This window comes from Ovis canadensis, chromosome 17 (assembly GCF_042477335.2).
Source record: "Ovis canadensis isolate MfBH-ARS-UI-01 breed Bighorn chromosome 17, ARS-UI_OviCan_v2, whole genome shotgun sequence".
Classification (NCBI taxonomy): domain Eukaryota; kingdom Metazoa; phylum Chordata; class Mammalia; order Artiodactyla; family Bovidae; genus Ovis; species Ovis canadensis.
Window position 1 is genome coordinate 76,270,014 of NC_091261.1, and position 21,734 is coordinate 76,291,747.

The 21,734-nt window shown below is 52.9% G+C and overlaps 1 protein-coding gene across 1 annotated transcript in view; it reads left to right on the plus strand.

Moving 5' to 3' along the window:
* MYO18B (myosin XVIIIB) overlaps nucleotides 1-13,696 on the plus strand; it is a 228,162-nt gene extending 214,466 nt beyond the window's left edge. Inside the window, exons 42-43 of the mRNA XM_069557022.1 lie at nucleotides 10,182-11,379; nucleotides 13,486-13,696. Of these exons, the coding sequence (XP_069413123.1) occupies nucleotides 10,182-11,367 (1,186 nt within the window). The 3' untranslated portion in view covers nucleotides 11,368-11,379; nucleotides 13,486-13,696. The remainder of the gene's footprint in view (nucleotides 1-10,181; nucleotides 11,380-13,485) is intronic.
* The last annotated feature ends 8,038 nt before the right edge of the window (nucleotides 13,697-21,734 follow it).

The window sequence follows — 21,734 nt, forward strand, 5'->3', positions numbered from 1 at the left end:
TCGTAGAAGCTGGACGATCACATCTGACCTGCTAAAATCAGACTTCTACTCCTTTTACTCAGGAAATGCTTCTTCCTTGGTGTCTGAGCCCAGGAGGACACAAAGGGTCATTCGTACTTCCCTCTCCTCATAGGCTGGTCAACTCCTTCCCCTCTAGAGTGTCAGCTTCTTGAACACAAGGGTCCTTCCCCTCAGTGTCAGCAGGAGCTGGCATCGTGGCACTCCACAGAAGGTTCTGAATGGCAAGGAGGAGGGGTGGATGGACAGATAACTTCCATTCACTTAACGCTGCATTTATGACGACCTGGGTGCTGTGAACAGTCAGAGACTGTGGTCACTGCCATTGTATGGTGCTCAGCAGAGGTAGTGCCTGTGCCTGGAGACCAAAAGAAAGCGTTGTGAATTCACTTAACTGTGTTGAACCCAAGTGGACTCTCGGATCCAACTTGATCACTTTTCACACCCCGTGTGTTCTTTCAGGACATCGCAGAGGTTGTGTCTGAAGGGCAGGCTGAGGTTTGAGAGCCGGTGCTCTCCCGTCTCAGACTGTGACCCAGGAGGCTCTCTGCGTCTCCGTCTCTCCAGAAAGGGAATGTGGTTCCAGCTCCCTCTCAGTTCTGAAGGGGATGAAGTTTTGGAGAAACAAGACCAGGCTTTGGGTTGGGTTTCAACATAGGAAGAGTTCCCTCTGGATTGTGCACTGGAAGTTGGTTTTGAATCTCTTGGTTTTAAGCCCAGAGAAGCGGCTTTGACTGACCCGTAAGTGGGGCTACCGGGGTCTGAATGAACCTGTCAGGTGAGGCAGACGAGGCCTTTTGTCCCTTGTTTCTTCATTCTCACCCTTCTGTTCCTCCAGGCTTTCATTCTTCCCATTCCACGAACTTCCCTTGATGGACTGTTCTAGATCCTGGGAATTCACAGAAGAAAAACAGTTGAGTTCAGAATTAACAGTCTTGTTGAGAGTTGTAAACAAGTAAGCAAGCGATTACTGGACGGAGGAGAGGAAAACACAGGGGCCCTGAGGATCAGAGGAGACCCCAGCCCCGCCTGGGAGGTGGGCACAGATTTCTGGAGGCGGCTGTACTTGGGCTGAACATTGAAAGTCAGGCAGAAATATTTGCTTTTTGTTTTTTTTTAATTGATAATAGAGTCACCAGTAAAGTATCCCTTCCTATCCCCCTACCCACCCCCTCCTTTCTGTCTTTCTTCTTTTTTAAACAGTGAAGGTGACTGGGCACTGTCAACTCTGCTAGCCTCTACCTTAATTTGATAATTTTTTTAATATTGATTTTATTTCTATCTTTACCTTCCTCTTGACTTCTGTCTATATCGAAACACATATTTTATCCTCAGCACTATGAAAGTAAGTTGCAAACATCATGCCAGTTCTCCTTAAAATAATTTCCCATCTTTGTCCCACCAGAGAAGGGCTTTCCAAACTGCTGCACCATTTTCACCACTAAGAAAATTGAACAGGCGTCTGCCTCCAATGCAGGAGACCCGGGTTCAATCCCTGGGTCGGGAAGATCCCCTGGAGAAGGAAATGGCAACCCACTCCAGTATTCTTGCCTGGAGAATCCCATGGACTGAGGAGCCTGGTGGGCTGCAGTCCGTGGGGTCACAAAGAATCGGACACAACTGAGTGACTATACTTATTTACTTACTTACTTACAATATCCTCCAAGATCCCAACATTTATATTAACCCAGTTGTTCTGAAGTTATATCACTATACTTGGATTTTTTTTTTAATTAATTTATTTGGCTGCCCCGGGTTTTAGTTGCCACATGTGAACTCTTGGTTGGAGCATGTGGGATCTAGTTTCCTGATGAGGGAGCAAACCTGGGCTCCCTGCATTGGGAGCATGGAGTCTTAGCCACGGCACCGCCAGGGAAGTCCCCTCACTGTAGTGTTTTAAAAAGAAGGCTCCTGTTAAGGACACTCATTGTATTATGTTGTTTTGTTTCTTCGGGTGTCTCTCTTTTTTTTAACAAAATTGAAAAACAAACTTTATATTTTAGAGAAGGTCTAGACTTAAAGAAAAATTGAGCTGAAAGAACAGAGCACCCGTATCCACCCCTTCCCTGTCTTTCTACCCTCAATTTCCCCTCTTGTTAACATCTTCCATTAGTCTTTTTTTTTTTTTGGTGGCACCACATAGCATGTGGGATCTTAGTTCCTTGACCAGGAATTGAACCCACGTCCCCTACAGTGGACACACAGAGTCTTAACCGCCAGGGAAGTCCCAGCCTTTAATCTGTTTTAAACCAGAATGATTCCCCTACTGCCGCATTCCCACTGAAACAGACTATTTTTTTGTAGAGAGTCAAGCCTGATTCTGATGGCAGCTCAGTTCAAAACTCCTAGGTTCCAGTACCTGGTTGGCCAGTAAGAACATGCGGGTGAGACGTGGCAGATTCTGTCCACCGGCAGGAGATACACAAGCAGGTGTCCACTGAGGGCAGTTCACCAGCTCGGGGTTTTAAGTATCAAGGACTCAGCACCTCCTTAAGATCAGAGAAAACGGCAAGCACAGCTTAAGCATTGTCTTGTCTCATAAAAACATTCTACATGAGGAATATAGTGTATTTACAGAATCTACTTCCTGACTCAAGTCTCTCCACCTTCAGGCCTCTCTGCAGCTGATTCCACATCTCTTCTGCTTGCTGTCGAGGTCTCCTTCAGTGTCGCACACCCACGGCATCCTCCCTGCTTCTTCTTGTTCAGTCGCTCAGTCGTGTCCGACTCTGCGACCCCATGGACTGTAGCACGCCAGGCTTCCCTGCCCTTCACCATCTCCCAGAGCTTGCTCAGATTCACGTCCATCGAGTCGGTGATGCCATCCAACCATCTCATCCTCTGTCATCCCCTTCTCTTCCTGCCCTCAGTCTTTCCCAGCATCAGGGTCTTTTCAAATGAGTCAGCTCTTCGCATTAGGTGACCAAAGTATTGGAGTTTCAGCTTCAGCATCAGTCCTTCCAATGAATATTCAGGGTTGCTTTCCTTTAGGATGGACTGGTTCGATCTCCTTGCTGTCCAGGGGACTCTCAAGAGTCTTCTCCAGCACCACAGTTCAAAGGCATCAATTCTTCGGGCTCACCCTTTTTTTTTTTTCAATCTTCCCTTTCAGCTGAGGGGCTTTCTAAGCCTTGGTGCCTCTGCCTATGAAATGTAGACACCAGCCCTTGCTGGTCCAGGGTTTTACAGAAACCAGTGAACAAGCTACTAGCTGGTAGGAGGGACTTTCTTCTCCTTGGAGTGTCTTCCTCAGCATCACCCCCACCCCTAGATCCTACCCTCTTCTGAAAGCCTGACTGCACCCCACCTCCAGAAAGGCTGTGTTCTCCAGCCCCAGGCCCTCCCCGTCGCTTGCCAGCCTCCCATAGCATTTCCAGTCCATGGTTCACGGTGTTCCTGCAGCTTCTTCACGGGTTAATGTAGCATCCTTCGGTGTGCCTCTGAAAGGCTAAGGCAGCCCATCTTCTCCCGTGACGAGCTTAGCTGAATGTCATATAGAGTCAGTCAGATGGAGGTGGGCACCTCGGCTCTGCCCCTTCCTCTCCATTTGCCTCTCTGACCCTCAGTTTCCCTCTCTGTGAAATGGAACAGTCAACAGTAACAAACAGTAGGGCAGAGCAGTCAGGACCCGTGTTCCCAAAGCTGGATTCAAATCCACATTCTCCCATTTACTCTGTGACAACTTGCTTATCCTTCTGAAGCCCATTTGTGAAATGGAAGGTTATTAGTAGCTGACTTAGAGGGCTGTCATGGAGAGAAAATCGAATAACGTCTGTAAAGCCTAAAGGCACAACATACTCCTGTGATGCAGAATTCCCATGCACACTGTAGGGGCCTAATAAATGTGCCGAGTTTCCTGCCATGTCAGGCACAGTCTGAGCGCCGTGCCAGCTTCTCTCACAGGCCATCAGTTTCTATGTGGGACTCAATCATGGAACCTTCAGGCCCTCTTCAAAGGACATCTGGTTTCCCATCCAGGCCTCACTGTTAAAGAACATCAATGCATTTTTAATTTCCTCTTTAATTTCAGGGTGTGAATGAAGAATAGGGGTGACAGTATGTCTCTGGGGATGATTCATGGGGTCATTAAATCTGCATCGAGTTTCCTGTAGCTACTGCTGGCCCAGGCTCTGCTCTGCCTCAGACCTGGAGAGTCTGGTTTTTGCTGTGTGATTGTTCTAACACCGGGGAAGCCAGCGTCTCCCTGGCTTGGGCCTCAGGATGTTTCAGTCACTCTGTCTCAGTGGATTTTGAACAGTGCACGTGCGTAGATATGAGTTCAGCTGCTTGCGGTTTCCTCCTGGCTTTCTACGCCCAGGGCGAGTGGTGTTGTGAAGGGCAGAGCAAGGGTGTCAGATCTGGCCAACCCTGCTTCAGATCCCAGCTCTGCCACTGAGCAGTGTGAACCGTGAGCAGATGGCTTCTCCCCGGTGAGCCTCAGTTTCCTCATCTGCAAGGTGGGCTGATTATCCAGATCCTGACGAGCTGAAAGGACATGCCTGTTTATTCTTCACCTAGTGTTCTTGGTGCATCTCCTCCGTGGTTGGCACCAGAGGAGAAACGAGGGCACTGCAGTCACAGGATGGCCTGGCAGGGGAAGGTGTGGCCTGAACCAGACCCATGTGCCAGCAGCTGGCTTGCTCTGAGGCTGAACAGACCTGAGTAGCCTCACACCTTTCCTGTGCTGCTCAGAGCGGGCTTGGACATAGGAATTGCTTATTCTTTTTAAAAATAAATACATCTATTTATGTGGCTGTGTCAGGTCTGAGTTGCAGCTCATGGGTGGGGTCGTGCCAGATCTTTTGTTGTGATGCACGGGCTTCAAAGCTTCACAGCACGTGGAATCTTCATTCCCCACCCAGGGATCGAACCCCATCTCCTGCATTGCAGAGTGGATTCTTAGCTGCTGGAGCACCAGGGAAGCCCCAGGAATTGCTTATTCTTGAACATCTGCCCTCAATCCAGGGGCTTCTATAGCCCTGATGGGAGGGGCCATTAACTGAAAAGCAATCATGAGGATCTTAGGCATGTATTCACGAGTAGTCATGTTTTGAAACGAATAAGAAATGTATGCAAGTTCAGTTGCACCAGGGCCCACCTCCCATGAAGAGCTGGGGGCAGGCAGAGGCATCTGTGGGCCTTGCTCAGCGGTACCAACTGTCTCGGTAATGTCCATCATCTCTGAGGTTCATCAGGGTCACGGTGCCCACACTCACAGCCAGGCTTCACAGGGTACATGGCAAGGGAGGGACAGAGCCAAGATCTGAACCCACACGTCTGCTACCCAAAGCCTGGATTCTTAGCCTCCCATGTTACAAAGTGTAAAAATTCCAGCATTTTTGCATGATCATATCCTGATTTTTCTAATAAGCCTTCATAAATTTGAGTCACCAATACTTAACAGGAAAAGAAGTAAAAAGGAATCCAAACTGGAAAAGAAGAAGTGAAACTGTCAATGTTTGCAGATGGCATGATACTATACGTGGAAAATCCTACAGACACTACCAGAAAGCTACTAGATGTTATCAATGAATTCAGTAAACTTGCAGGGTACAAAATTAACACCCAGAAATCTCTTGCATTCCTATACACTAACAACGAAAGAGCAGGAAGAGAAATTAAGGGAACAGTCCCATTTACCATCACATCAAAAAGAATGAAGTACCTAGCAATGAACCTGCCTAAGGAGACAGAAGCCCTCTACTCTGAAAACTGTGACATGCTGATGAAACACGTGGAAAGACAGAGCATGTTCTTGGACTGGAAGAGTCAATATTGTCAAAATGACTGTGCTGCCCAAGGCAGTCTACAGACTCATTGCAGTCCCTATCAGACTACCAGTGCATTTGTCACAGAACTAGAGCAAAAAACATTTAAATTTATATGGAAACACAAAAAGACCTCAACCAACCAAAGAAGTCTTGAGAAAGGCAGATGGAATTGGATGAATCAGACTCTGACCTCAGATGATACTACAAAGCTCCAGTGTTCACATATATGGTTTTGTTCATCAGTGCACTTAATTGACATTCATAAGATACCTACTGTGCACCCATACTTAGCACCTCCTATGGGCCCAAGCACCATCACATCACTCATTCACTCAACATATGTCTTCTGAACACCTACTGTGTGCTAGGACCCTGTTCTAGGCATTCTGAACACCTACTAGGTGCTAGGACCCCGTTCTAGGCTTTCTGAACACCTACCGGGTGCTAGGACCCCGTTCTAGGCTTTCTGAACACCTACCGGGTGCTAGGACCCCGTTCTAGGCTTTCTGAACACCTACTGGGTGCTAGGACCCCGTTCTAGGCATTCTGGTAGTGAACGCAACAGACAGAAACACATATCCTCTGGTATTTCTTATTTCTGCATCAATGCCAGGTTGGCCTGGTTTCCTCCCATCACACAGCTGAAGAGACTGAGGCCTAGAGAAGCTAGGCGACTGTCCCCAGGCCAGCGGTGGCAGACCAAACTAGACTCCAAGGGACAGATGCTGCCTGGGCAAGGCGATGTCAGAGTGTCAGGCCTGTGTCACAGTAGAGTCCAGAGGAAGTTCCCAGAGAAGGGTGCTGCCTGCCGTGGGGTTGGACCCCATCTCTGCCACTCCCAATGGTGTGTGCTTGCCGTGGCCACTCCGCCTCACTGTGGCCGGAACCACAACCCCTACCCCCAGGGTGGCCCTCGAGGTTATAATGGACATGGCAGTCAGCTCCATGCAGGCAGGTGGCCCATCTGCTTGTTCTGACCTGTATCCATGTGCACAGCATCTGGCACACATTAGGTGCTTGGCCAGGGACAACTGTTACGGGCCCAGCCTGGCCCCCATGCGGCTGGATGCCCAGGAGCCTGCCTGCTGGCTCCTTATCACCCAGGTGTGTGAGAAGCCTCTTCCTCTTTGGACAGACGGAGGGGCAGGTGCAAAAGTTCCCACCATGTTTCTGGAGTCCCTTCTTAGAGATCACAGTGCCCAGCCCAGCTCGTGTCCACACCCATCTCCCAGCAGCTCAGAGCACCTCCTATCCATCACCTCTCGCCCTGGCCAAAGCTGGGAGGCAGGGACAGTGACATCTTGGTTAGCCGCCATCCATCCATCATGCGATGCCCGTGGAAGGGAGTTCCATCTGAGCTGAGTTATCCCCAGGACAGCTGGGGGAAAATAAGTCTTCCCAGGGTGTGTCCAAAGCGTCCAGAGCCAGGGCAGGAACAGAGAGTATCACCCCGCCCTGGGCAGCAGAGCTAGGCCTCTCACCCTGACATCTGCCAGAGGGTATCTGAATTCAGGTCAGTTCTGCGGTCCCCACACAGAAAGGAGGGGACACAACACACTTCTCCCTTGAGTGGCAGCACAGACAGGAAGTAGAGCGGCAGAGACGGGGTGGATTTCTGCATGGTAAACCCAGGAGGCAGCACTCAGTCAAGACCAGGCGTCTTTCCTTCTCCTGCCACCCCTCCCCACCTTCCCCCGCCCTCCTCCCTCTACCCTCACTCGGACTCCTTGCCCTGCCCCCACCCCAGCCCCTACCCCTGCCCAAGTCCACACTACTGGGCCTGTGTTCTAGTTTGAAGCCCACCAGTTGAGGCTCTGGAGGCACCAGCCAGACCGTTCCAGAAGGTGGGACCCCACCCATCCCAGCCCCATCACACCAACCCTTGGGCCCCTGGGCTGAGCTCTGAGATCAGCATCTGGGGACAGCCAGGTGGCCTTGTGGGGACATTTTGACTTGCCCACCTTCTGAAAGATGCTGTTCCTTGTGGGCCTCAGGGAAGGTGGGTGGGTCTCCGCTGGTCCGGCTGAGCCACGGGGACTTGGCTCCCGCCTAGAGAGTCTTGTGTCTTCTGGGCTTCGACACCAGCACACACAGGCTGCGACCTCGAGGGCTCCTGAGCTGCCCACAGCTTCGCATGCCCCCGGCCTGTCCCAGGTTTTGGTCAAAGGTGAGGAGGGCCAGTCCTAAGCTGCCAGCACACCCTGCATCTGCGACCCTCCCCCGTCCTTTGGCCTTGCCCTCAGCACCCCCTGGCTGCACCGCCCCTGTCGCCACCTGTCTCTTCCTCTCCATCGTCCTGTCCGTTCTCAGTTCACCTTCTCTCCTCTCGGTCATGCCTCTACTTCTCCCCACTTCTCTCTGCCCCTCCTCCACTTGCTCATCCTCCCTTCCTCCCCTTCCCCGGAGACTTGATTTCGGAGGTAGACTTAACTCAGTCCGACAACACTTACTGAGCACCTGCTGCGTGCCGGGTGCGGGGCCAAGTCAGGGTGCAGAAGTGACTCGGCAGGGGCTTAACAGCCTGGGCTGGAGAGCTGGGGTCCCCCTCCTCCTCCTCTCCCCTGCCCTTCCCCCTCCCTCCTCCTGTAGCTTCTCTTCTCTTCCCTCCCCATCCTGGCCTCTGCAGCCAGTGCTCTCAAGGGGAGCTGGGACCAGTGGGATGGCACAGTCCCAGGAGATTCAGGGACAGGTGCCCCAGGAGCTGCCATCCCCACGTGGCAGGCAGCAGCAGAGACCGAGTGCCCAGGACACATTCATCACTTGAGCCTGCCTCCCTTCAGAGCCAGGACAGGACGGAAATGACTTTTGTCAGCTCTGCAGCAGCCCACTGCCCCTGGCAGCTCCAAGCTGTTTATTAAAAAAAGAGAGAGAGAGAAAGGGATATGAATGTGCCACCTTGCCGTGTATGAGGGGAGCAACTCCAAAGGGATGATGTTGACAAACAGCCCTTCAGGTAATCACACCGCAGGGCTCCAGCTCCCTTCCTGGCCCGAGTCCAGCTGTGACAGAGACGGAAGGTGACAGGCAAGAAAGGGAAGGGAGCAGCTGCTCTGGGCAGACAGTGTGGCTTTTGTTGGAACCTTTCCCAGGGGCGATGAGATGCCCGGTCTCCTGCCCAAGCATTGTCCTGTCCGCCCTCCTGGGACATCACGTGAGGCTTTCATGGAGCACCTTGGGGCAGGGGAGGGGGGGGTTGGGTGAGGCTCCAGAGAGCCAGAGGTTATCAGTAGTAATGTAATGAGCACTAATGGCTAATTGTTGATGATTAATAGCCATTGATTATTGATTATTAATCACTCAGCATAATTGTTAAGCATTATTTGAGGAGCCGGGTGCCAGGCACTAGGCCCAGGGCTGGTTCCACGACTCCAGCCTTTCTGTGTGGGTGTTGACTCCTCTGTAGTCATTCTCGTGGTGACAGAGCCACGAGCAGGGACCTGCATCAACATCCCATCCCCCACCTCAGGCTGAGCCCTGGCCCCGTCCCCCAGGCCCACACTGACGATTCCCCTTTTTGCTTTTTTTTTTTTTTTTTTTTTTTACTCTACAATATTGTATTGGTTTTGCCCCACACAACAACTTTTCTGGTGGGTAAGAAGGAGGGGATCTGTCTTACAGGGAGGACAAATAGATTTTGTTAAAGGACCGGTTGATGGACTCCAGTCTCTGGCTTTTAAGGCCCGCCCTTCACTGTACAGTCTGTGATTTGGCCTCACTGCCAAGATTCCCACTTTCCAAAGGCAGAGCGGTGTTGGCTGCAGCTGCGAAATGCCTCTGCCTGGCAGTCCCAGAATAGAAGGCGTCTGTCCTCTCTCCTGTGTAGTGTTGGTTTCAAGTTGATTTCATGTAAATTTTTCCCTTTTGAAGGAACTTTTTTTTTTCTTTCCCCTGCCCACCCTCCTCCCATGAAACAGTTGGGAGCCTTACAGCACCTCATTCAGAGGCGTATTCGGGTCACCGGCTCTCCGGAGCTCTGCTCGGTGGGGTTGTCCTCCGGGCTTGACCCTAAATAAGAAAATAACCTCCCACAGGTCCCCCTTGAGTCTTCAAGAAGCAAATTACCTATTTCCCAGCAGGCTGTGGGATGGTAGGCCCTTCATGTCATGTGTGATGCGTCCTCCGTCTAAGTCATCCATCAGAGCTGCAGTTTTAATCTGCTCAAACGCATTTAGCTGGGTTTAATTATAGACAGAAATTGCATTTCAGAAAGCAACGAGAAATCGCTTGTGTCTGGAGTTTGCGCATTAGAGCACGTGGTTGGTTGGAGAGCCTGGCGGGGACGGGAACGCGTTTCCAAAGCGAAGCAGAATTAGCGCCCGCGCTCCAGGCCCGATGGCACAGATAGTAGGGCTGGCACAGTGTGCGCTGACTGCGCTTCTCTTCTTGGCGCAGGACCCACGAGGAGGCCGGCGATGGGGCCCGGGACGTCCGCAGCAGGGCCTCGGGGGACAAGGCCGCGTCCCCGCTCTCCCGCCGCCGGGGAACGCATGGCCACTTCGGGGATGGCGAAGAGAGCGGCGTCCAGAGAAAGGCCCCCGAGAGGCCGGGGGCACCGCCCTCCCCGTCTTCCCGGAGTGGAGACGTGTCCCCGCTACCGCGGGACAAGCTGCCCAGCCCGTCGGCCGCCCTGTCGGAGTTCGTGGAAGGGCTCCGGAGGCAGAGAGCGCAGAGAGGCCGGGGGTCGCCGCTCGGCCTGGAGGACTGGCCCACGCTCCCCATCTACCAGACCACCGGGGCGTCCACGCTGAGGAGGGCTCGGGCGGGCAGCGACGAGGGCGCCCTGGCGCTGAGAGCCGGCGCCAGCTCAGCCCTGGATGCGTCGGCCGGGCTCCCACGGTCCACCAGCCTCAAGTGCATCTCCTCTCAGAGCGTGGGGAGCCCCAGCCCGCCCCCCGAGAAGCTGAAGACCCGCTTCAGCTCCTGCGAGTCCCTCCTGGAGTCGGGGCCCAGCTCGCAGAGGACGCCCAGCTCCCCGGCGGCTGCGCGCAGGGACCCGCTCTTGTCGCCCACGCTGCGCCCGCGGAGGCGCTGTCTGGAGTCCTCGGTGGACGATGCGGGCTGTCCGGACCTCGGCAAGGAGCCTCTCGTCTTCCAGAACCGCCAGTTCGCCCACCTGATGGGGGACCCCCTGGGCAGCGACCCGTTCAGCTGGAAGGTCCCAAGCCTCAACTACGAACGCAAGACCAAAGTGGATTTCGATGATTTCCTGCCGGCCATCCGGAAGCCCGAGACGCCCACGTCCTTGGCCCGAGGGGCCAAAGATGGGCGAGACAGTTCACAGCATTCGAGCGTCCGCTTTGAGACGGAAGAGGCCGACCGGGGCTTTGTCTCCGGGATCGGCACCGTCTTGAAAAGGAGTCCGGAGTCCAGAGAGGACCTTGCTCACCTCTCCGACTCGTCCTCCTCCTCCAGCTCCATCATGTCCTTCAAAAGTGCCGACAGCGTCAAGAGTCGGCCGAGTGCCCCCCGGCTGGAGGGCGATGGCGGCGAGCGGGCGTCCCCCGAGAACAGAGAGCCGGGCACAGGGAGGAAAGAGGAGGCCGTGGAGAGCATCATGAGGAAGTACCTGCGGAAGTAGGAGCCCGCTCAGGTAACATCGACAGGCGCCGGCCTCCGGGGGTTGAAACCGGGAGGTCCTCCCAGCCTGACAGCCTGGACGCACCCAGGTGCTGCCACTGCCTGTAATGGTGTGACTCATTTCTCTAGAGAGGAGGGGTTTTAGAGATTTTCAGGGAAGTACTGTGTTACTATTTATGCAAATAATGTGTTGCTGATAAAGGCACAACTTAGAAGCCCTCCCTAGGAGCCATTGGTTTCTGTGCTCTTTAAAATACAGATAGGAAGCCTGAATGAAGGTCAGGTGGGGTGGGGTGGGCGGATGCTGCAAGGTGGTCCAGGCTCGTGCAGTCTCCCCACCCTTGACTTGTTCTGTCCCCAGTGCCCCGTACACCTGGCGCTGTGGGAGGCATGAAGGCGTCTGTCCAGTCGGGGGGAGAGCCAGGCTGGGAGGTGGGGAGAGGCCTTGGCACAAGCCAAGTCCAGCTCTTGCACTAAGTGTGTAAAGAGGAACGGGCCTGGGGGGGGGGGGGGGGGCAAGTGCAGAGGCCGCGGTCTGCACCTGATCCTGGCGCTCGCAGCAGCGGCAGGGAGACGTCCTCACTGCCAGTGGTGGCTCACGCTGGTCGAGTTGGTTTATCAGGTAGTCATTTGGTGCCCACGGTACCCCCGAGACTGTAAGTATGATGTATCCCTGTCCTACAGGTTGGCAGACAGAATAACACAGGCTAAGGCACTTGTGCAGACTCGCCCAGCAGAACTGGGGTTCGGAACCCCACAGAGTCCGCATTTTTGTTGGTGTCGTTTTTTCTTAGGCATATGCTCCGGGCCTCTTTGTGAGTCAGCTCAGAGACACTAAGGAGCTGGGTCTTTAAAGGGGTTGCCTCTATCAAGGGCAAACTGAGGCAGACCTTAGAATCATACATCTCGCTGGGGGTTGGAACTCATGGACCAGAGCCTTGCTCTTGGAAAAGGGGGAGAAGACCTCAAGATCAGGGTCACCCAGTGAGTCTGCCACCAGCCCAGCCACCCTGACCCCCAGTCCGGAGCTCTTTGCCCTGAGGCCAGGCTGACCCCTCACTGCCCCTCTCAGGGCGTGTTTCAGAATTCATGGCTCCCGACTGAAATGGGAAGCCCCATCAGGCTGGCCAGGAGGAGTAAGCACCTCCCTCCGGGGTCAGACACGATGCCAGCCTACAGCTGGGTTGCCATCTCCAAGTCACTGAACGTTGGAACTGCAGCGGCTGGAGGCTCAGGTGGTCGGGTGGTTCATGTGGTGTTCAACCCACACCTGCCCCCTTCTGGACCCAAACGAGCCACACGTCCTGCCACTTCAGGAGTCACCCTCAGCCCATCAAAAACCCATCGTGGAGATGGGCTTTGGATGGTATCAGAGCAAATTAATTTGACTTAACATGGCCTCTCTCTCTGCTCTCAATTACCGAGGAAAGAGCTCATGTTCATTCATATTATTATGCTCTCGGGGACACAGAACTCGGTTTCAAAGGCCAAGTAAAGGGCACACGTCCAGAAGCGGAGCAGCCCTTAGCAGACGTCCTCACAGAACATCTTGTCTCTGCCATTTTTTTTTTCTTTTTAAAGCTCAGCTCCTCTTCCCCCCTCCCAGCATGCTCTCTGCGATAACGGGAGCGCCTGCCTAAAACCCTCCTCCACCTTTGACTTGCATGCGGGTGTTGGGAGCTGACAGTACAGCCCTGTTGCCTGAGACGCAAGTGTGTTGTGGGATTCAGAACCACTTGGCCCCCAGAGCTCAGGTCTTCCCTGTAACAGCCACGTGCTGAGACCTTGCTGAGCATCTGTGTTCTCAGCTGAGAAATGGGAGTAGTGACCCCAGCTACGCACAGTAGCACTGTGAGTGGGGTGCGAATGAAAGACCCCAGCCCAGAGCCAGCACCAGTGGCCAAGGAGCATGTCAGGCGCCTGTGCTTGGAAGCAGTGGCCCTTCCACATCTGCATTTCGGGTGGCCTCCGCTTGTTTCCCTTCTGCCCCCTGCATGCTCATGCCTCCTGGCATCATTGCTTCTGTAATGCCATCTGGGAATGTGGGCCCCAGGGCTTTGCCCAACAAAACACACTCCTTGGGCGGCAGTTCTCAGCTCTGATCTGCATTTGTTTCCAGCCTCCTGGGACACATTGCCCTTGAAGACTTCCTGATTCCACGACTGTCCGGAGAGAGACACAAAGGCCGGCCAGGCCTCCCTGGGGGGCCCAAGTCCACAGCCAGCATGGCTGCCCTCGAGAGGCCGGGGGGCCCAGCCGCGGCACATCCCGAGGGCTAGGGGCTCCCAGCGTGCTAGGTCTGTACCCAATAAAGCCTTGGCTCCTTGGCATCTGCGCTGTCTCTCTGTTCTGTGATCACATTACCTGGAACTCGGGGGGGTTGATGGGGTGCGGCTTGAGGTAGTAGGGAACCAACACAAACTGTTTATAGTTTTGGGTGCGCACTGGCGTTTCTCTCCCTCCATATCTACACGCAGTGGCCTTGCTGCTCTTCACTTGGCCAAGTTCAGCTCTCAGGTGTCACCTCCTCCAGGAAGTCTTCCCTGATACATCAAACTCGTCAAATTGAAACAGATGCTCTTTCTTCATTCTTCTCTAATTCCCTTGGTTATCTCTGTCCTATTTCCCTTGTCTGTTTATGTGTCTCCATTGTGTGTATGGGCATTCAGGAAATTGTGACGAGTGAATAAACGAACAAACAGATGAACCACAGAGCTAGTCAGTAGCTCAGACAGCCTGAGTGCCCGTGGCATGCTGACATATATGCGTCCCTACAAATGTCCGCCCATAGCGACACTCACGGACTGTGACATCTGCTCTCACAGCCCCATGCACCTCCTCATGCACTCCTCCTGCCGCCCACACACAACTCTGCCCTTGGACCAGAAACCACGCTCGCACAGGCACACTTACCGCTTGGACACCTGCTTCTCCACGCATCCTCGCAGTATCAATAACACTAACGCTGTAGGCTGGTGCTTATTGACCACATGCTGTGTGCTGGCCACTGTGCTGGGCCTTCTACCTGGTGACTCTCCCTTCTTCTTTATAAAAAGTCCCTAGAGATAAAGTAACCTTTTTTTTTTCCTACTCACCAAGGCAGAACTAGCTTTTGCCTGGCTTCAGGTAGCCTGTGCCACTGCTCCGAAAGTCCTCACTGGCATACTCTCCACGCCCTCCCCTACGTGTGCCCCTATTCCTGGGATGACTGGTGCAGCCTGTCACAGCTCTCATCAGGAAGGAAAGTCCTCTGAGGATCCCCCACGTACTAGTCTGCTGTAACAAAGCCCCTCCAAACTGGGTGGTCCAAACAACAGAGACTCAGTGTCTTGAAGGTCTAGAGGCCAGAATCAAGCTGCTGGCAGGGCTGATCCTTCAGAGTATCTTAAAGGACTCACTCTTGGCTTGTACGTGGCTGTCTTCCTCCAGTGTGTGTCCATCTCTGTGTCTCAATGTCTTCCATTTACGAGGACACCAGTCATACACAGTAGGCCTCACCCTGACTTCTGACTGATTACCTGTGCAGAGACCTCATCCCCACATAAAGTCACATTCTGAGCTGCTGGGGGTTAGGGTCTCTCAGATGGAGGTGAGGAGCGAGAGACACAATTCAAGCCCTAACAGCTTACCAGTTGGCACTCAGTCCGAGAAGGGGAGATCTCTGCCCATCCTTGTCGGGGGCTCTGGGTAGAAGTGCGAAAGAGAGGGGAAGGGGCAGGAGGGAAACTGACCAGATACCCTCCCGGGAGACCTTGCATCTCCCCGTCTGTCTGGTGGAGCTTTCAGTGGAAGAGTGGACTGCGCCTTCTCGGATGCCCACACTTCTCCCCCTTGGTGAGTCTGTAAATATTAATACGTCATATATATATTTAAGGAGCATCCCTCACCAGCCTGCCTCACAGGAGTGGCCCCAGCTCTCCGGAGACAGCTAGGGGAAAGTGGAGGGGATGCCCGAGATCTCCGCAGGGAATCAGAGGCCCTGGCCAGGAAGAGGGTGCCACCCCGAGGCTCATGACGTGACAGTGTGAGGGGTCAGAATGGGAGCAGGCACGGCCTGGTGTCTTCCTCCAGTAGACCCCATGGAGCCGTGGGAAAGCCACCCCCCTCAGTGGGCCTGTCTCTGCATCTCTACAGTGGGAATGATGGTTAGCAGAATCTACTGGAGTTTAGAGATGGACAAGTGTAGCAGGCTGTACTAGTTTGCTAGAGCTGCTATAACAAAATACCACATGCTGGTGTGGGGGGAGTGGGCTGCGAACAAGAGGAATTCATCTTCTCGAAGTTCTGGCCTCCAAGATCAAGGTGTCAGCAGGTCTGGCTTCTGAGGCCTCGCTCCTTGGCTTGCAAATGGCCACTGCCTCACTGTGTCCTAACATGGTCCCTTCCTCTGTGCCCACACATCCCTGGCATCTCTCTGTGTGTCCAAATTTCCTCCTCTTATAAAGGACCCCAGTCTCCCTGGTGGCTCAGCTGGTGAAGAATCCACCTGCAATGTGGGAGAACTGGGTTCAATCCCTGGGTTGCGAAGATCGCCTGGAGAAGGAAAAGTCTACCCACTCCAGTATTCTGGCCTGGAGAATTCCGCAGACTGTATAGTCCATGGGGTTGCGAAGAGTCAGACATGACTGAGCAACTTTGACTTCCCCTCACTTCAAAAAGGACCCTAGTCAGAGTGGATCAAGGACCAACCTCAAGGCCTCACTTGAACTTAGTCACGACTTTAAAGGCCCCTTCTCCAAATGCAGCCACCTTCTGAGGTTATGGGTATTAGGACTTCAACATATGAATTATGTAGGGGTCACAACTGAGCCCATAGTGCATGCTATGCCAAAGAAGGTGGTGAGTTAGTTTATTAATAATGACCATTATTACTCATGTATCAACTGCATAAATATGTCCCAAGCACCCAGCTTGGTGCCCAGACAAAAGCAACTGTGGAAATCTGGAATAAAGGTTCACCCAGCCTTCCTGGCATTGGAGTCTTACAGACATTTTAAGGCCTGGAACCTGTGAGCGCTGCTCCTCCCGTGCCAGCAGGGATACTTGCTTATCCAGCCAGTATCTGCCAAGCACCTGCTGCTCGGCACCGGGCACCGTTCCCCACACGGGGGATCCATGGGGAGCAGGTGGAGCCCCCCTGCTTTAGCATCCTCACTGGGGAGACAGACAATGAGCGAGAAAATAAATATGTTGTCAGAAAGCGAGAAACGCCGTAAAGGAAAATAAGGATGAAATTATCTCGTGAGTTTCCTGTTACAGAATGTTCTGGGTGTTGATTTTACAAAGTTGTTCAGTCGATAAGTCAAGTCCGACTCTTTGTGACCCCATGGACTATAGCCCACCAAGCTCCTCTGTCTTCCACTATCTCCCAGAGAGTTTGCTCAAATTCACATCCACTGAAGCTTTCACAAAGTACCTTTTTGTAAAGGAAGAAAGCCATCATTTTTCTTCAGTGATGTGTGAGTGGCATGTTCAAAAATGTCAAACCCAAGTCACAACAGCCAAGCTTTCCTCAGCGTGCAGCAGGAAATAGAAATCCCGAAGATGCTAGTCAGAAGTCAGTTCCACATCCTAGAGGATCACTGCTGCCCGCCCTGCCTCGAGTCCCCCAGCCTGGCACAGCCTGAAACAGGAGATTCTGAGTCAGCTGGGTCCTCCTTGCTGCAAACTGGCTCCAGAAATTCCAGCGTGGACTCCCCAGTGTGCCGTCAAGCTCAGCCCAGGACCCCGTGCAGTAAGCACAGTGCCAGCCTTCACTTCTCTAACCTCTGCTCCCAGGGTGACTGAATGGCTCACACCCTGGGCTCTGCCACCTCCCTGCCTGACCTCGGCCAGTCCGCCTCCTTCTGGGCCCTCCTTTACTCATCTGTGTAATGGGTCTCAGCCTCCAGCCTCCTGTGGAAAATCACACACTCAGGGAGCACCCAGCACGGAGCCTGGCACACAGCCTGCAGTCCACAGTAGCCGCGCTGATCACTGGGCTCAGAACTGCTTCCCCACCGGTGCCCAACTCAGAGGCGCCAGCTGCACGGCCGGGCCCCACCTGGCTTTCCTGACGTTACCACCAAGGTCATTTCAAAGCTGAGGGTGTTGGAGGCCCCACATCCAGGTGACTTGAGTGGCCACCCCAAACGTTTCCTCTTGTTTCCAGGCACCAAGGCCATTTTTAGCAGCCTGCCCAGGTTTAAAAAAAAAAATAAAAAGAATGCCTGGACTCTCAGGACTAGAAGGTCTGGAGGTAATTTTACAGGTGAGGAAATGAAGGCTCAGAGAGAGAAAGGATTTGTCCCAAGAAAAAGGCAGATCCGAGTTCGGAACTCAATCAACATTTTATGATTTAATAAAAAATGTATTGACCTTTCTGCCACCCTATGTCCAGAGCGCTGAAGATAAAGCTGGGACCAGGATGGGTAGAGGTCCTGCTGTGGAGTAAACCGTGAAGTTTGCGGTTTACTGGAGAAGGCAGGTAGTAAACTGGGAGATAAGCCATCCCGCGCCTTCTACACCTGCAAGAAAACATCCTAAATGACTCAAAACGCTGCTTTGTAACTAGCTGCATGAAGACTCGGTAGCCCTAGGCAAAATCCTGCTCAGAGCCCGGGCCTTCTGCGTGTGGAGCTCAGAGCAGTGGTTTGTCTAAGCCTCTCCATCTCCCATCCCCCGTCACCTAGTCTGTGGTCTTCCCGCTCAGGCTCGCCCAGAGAGGAGGGGGAAACCGCGCTGCATTTGCCCACAGCCCTTACCTGACCCGGCCCCCAGGTGATCCTGCAGAGGAGTCCGCAGCCCGAGGGGGACGGAGGCAGGGGGATGCCATCCTTTAAGGCACAGTATCTGAGTCCCCGGTCAGCTGAGTCCAGTGACTGCAGCTGTCTCTGAACTGAACTTAATAAACAGTGGTTCCTTGTCGCTCAGCAAATGGAGAGAGAGAAACAAGGAATCATGGAGAAGGTGGAAATGAGAGGAGAGGGTGGGGGGTTCCCCTTGAACCAGGTGTTGAGGTTCGGAGAGGATGGAGGGGTGACAAGGGGAGCTGGGATTCGAAACCAGGGCTCTGACTCCAGACCCAGGCATCCTTGGCACTAACCCATGGGCCGAGCTTGGCAGTGTAGACAGTACTTCCTACGAGTCAGCTCGTAGAACAGGTCTGTGGATCCCATGGCTTCACCTTCACCATCTCCCTCTGGCCAAACCAAGCCAGCCCTGTCCGCTCCACCTAGAAGACAATAGGGTCCAGACTCTAGGAATAGGCTTCCATTTACTCCCATCCTCGTCACTTTTTAATCTGTGATCTCAAGCACTTTGCTGAACTCCTTTAGGCCTGACTTTTAGAGCTTATCTTGCCCACAGAAGCACAAAGATGAGGGCTATTATGCCCATTTTACAGATGGGAAAACTGAGGCTCTGCAAAACCAAGTGACTGGCTAGATTAGCAGTGAAAGAGCTGGGATTGGAGTTCAGAGTGTCCAGCTCCGGTTCAGGGTTCTCTGGTTCCTGCCAGTCTCGTAGCCTGGTCACCTGACCAATTTGGGGAGAGTCTAAAAGGGGGTTCCGGCTGTGTCATAGGGAGGGACACCCTAGGCAAGGTCCCCCCGCCCAGCAGTCATTCACCTGTGCGGTCAGCGCCAATCTCAGGCCACCTCCCTCCAAGGTGGGTAAAGTGGGCTGCCTCCAGGGTGCCCAGCCTCTCCTGTCTTTGAAGGAAGCCAGTTTTATGCCTAATGAGTTGAGTGACTTATACCTAATTGCCATGACCCAATAAGCAATCACATAGATTTAAAAGTGTCCTCTCCTGGAAAGAGAGCAGTAACTGAATTTATTCTTACCGCTACTGGCTCATTGGGTGTTTCTGTCAGAGCTGGGTAGATGACATGGCTTATGGGCCACGGGCTGTTGCCCACTGAACCCGTGCATGCAAATCCCAAAGGTGGGCATGGAAAGCGGGGACAAGCAGGGAGGGACATGCAGGCGTGCTCTCTGGCCGAGGGCAGACGCTGCTGCCAGGACCTCACTGGTACCAGTGCATTGGACTGGCCCACTATTTTTCATAAGCAGAAAAAGGACCAGAGAGGGAGCATCTGTTGCCCAAAGTAACACAGCAGGTTGGAAGCAGACCTGAGCCTGGTGCTTTCCACAGAGAGAGACACAGGGGTGGGGAGACTCTGGCGAGCCTGCAACCCTGCCTGGAAGTTAGGGATGGCTGAGAACTACAGGAGCAAAGGCGATTCCTAAGGTGAGCCTGGCAGATGACATGCCCGACTGCCCGGGCTAAGATGAGAAGCAGGTGCATTTCTGCCTTACCTGGGCTTCCTCTCTGCCTCTCCTCTTCCTGCCTGGAAGGGACCAAGAGCCAGTGGCTGCCTGTGCCTTCTGAGCATCTTTCAGGATGCAGTCGTCATGGCTGTGCCCTGAGGATGCAGACAAGGCATGGATCCCCTTTTCACAGATGAGGAAACTGAAGCTCAGGGGATAATAAGCCTCCCGGTGTCAGGCAGGCCTGGGTTTCAGGGCCAACCCTTTCCAAGTGTAACACCCTGGGCACTTCTGAGCCTCCATTTTCTCATCTGTGAAATGGACTCAGTGACTCGTCAAGCTCATCACCACAACAAGTAAAGGAGACATTGTGTGTGAAAGCTCTTGGCGTGAGGCCTGGCCTGTAGTGGACCCTCTGTAAGGTCAGTTCCTCTTTCTTTCCCCAGAGCCTTCTGCCAGCCTCCCCCTACAAAGCCTTCCTGAGTGAATTAAAGAATGTTCTTAAGGACTGTTTCCCGGGAGCCCAGCAGAGCCATTCTGTTCAGCTGAGGAGGAAATTATTTACATCTTCTTTCCTAAAAGCAAATAATTTCCTTGCTGAATTAGTTCCCAAGCAGCCTCCAGGCTGTCTTGTAAATACACAGATCTGAGTGACTATTAACGGAGCCCCTACTTGTCCAGCATACCAGAACAGGGACGCTCGAGGGCTGCAGACATCAGGACCGCGTTACTCCCAGTCAGAAATTTCACTCCTGCCGTCTCCATCTTCAAACCCTCACTCGTTTGTTCATTCATGAATTTGATCAGCAAACATTTGCTGAGCACCTATTATGTGCCAGGTGCTGTGCTGAGCACTGAGAAGCCAGGCAGGACCAGTGAGGACCAAGTCCTGCCCCTGCGGCGCTTCCACTGCAGGGACTGCGAGACAAGACTCTCGAGGGCCAAGCACAGCGCTGCATGCACTAAACAGACCAACGAAAGACAAAATAATGGCAGTAGCTCAGATTCCTTTTTAAACTGATGTCGACTTTGCATGCAATGGAACGCTCAGATATAAAGTGTGCTGTTCAATCTGTTTGACAGCGGTCAAACAGTCCTGCATGTTCACTGGAAGGATTGATGCTGAAGTGAAAGTCCAATATTTTGGCCACCTGATGGGAAGAACTGACTCATTGGAAAAGACTGATGCTGGGAAAGACTGAAGGCAGGAGGAGAAGGGGACAACAGAGGATGAGATGGTTGCATGGCATCACTGACTCAGTGGACATGAGTTTGAGTGAACTCCAGGATTGGTGATGGACAGGGAGGCCTGGCGTGCTGCAGTCCATGGGGTCAAAAAGAGTTGGACACGACTGAGCGACTGAACTGAAAGTCACCCCAGAAAGTTCCCTCATGCCTATTTCTGGTCCATTAAACTTTTCATCTCTCCAGCAGATCTGAAGGAGAGTCTCTTGTTAGGTATTCTTGGTTGTAGTTTTTTTCCCCTTTCATCACCTTAAATTTATCTTGTCACTTCCTTCTGGTCTGAAGATTTTCTGCTGAAAATTCAGTGGAGAGTCTTACGGAAGTTCTCCTGCATGCTATTGGTCGCTTTGCCCTTGCTGCTAATATTGTCTAATTTTCAATGTGTCTTGGCGTGTTCCTCTCCGAGTTCATCCTATATGGGACTCTCTGAGCTTCCTGGACTTGGGTGACTATTTCCTTCCCCAGTTAGGAAGGTTTTTAGCTCTTATATCTGCAGATATGTTCTCAGGCCCTTTCTCTCTTTCTCCTTCTGGGAACCCTCTGTTGCAAATATTAGTGTCCTTGATGTTCTCCCAGAGGTCTCTGTCCTCATTTCTTTTCATTCTTTCTTTGTTTTCCTGTTCAGCATCGAAGATTTCCACGTCTCTGTCTTCCTGCTGACTGGCCCGTTTCTCTGTATCATCTAGTCTACTGTTGATTCCTTCCAGTGAATCTTTCATTCCAATTACTGTGGTCTGCATCCGTCACTTCATTTTGCCGAAATTGCTGTTGGTGCTTTTACGTATCTGGTCGGTTAGTTCCATTTCCTGACCTGGGAGAAGTGACCTTCTGTAGGAGATGTCCTGTGGGTCACAGCTGCACCCCCACCCCCCT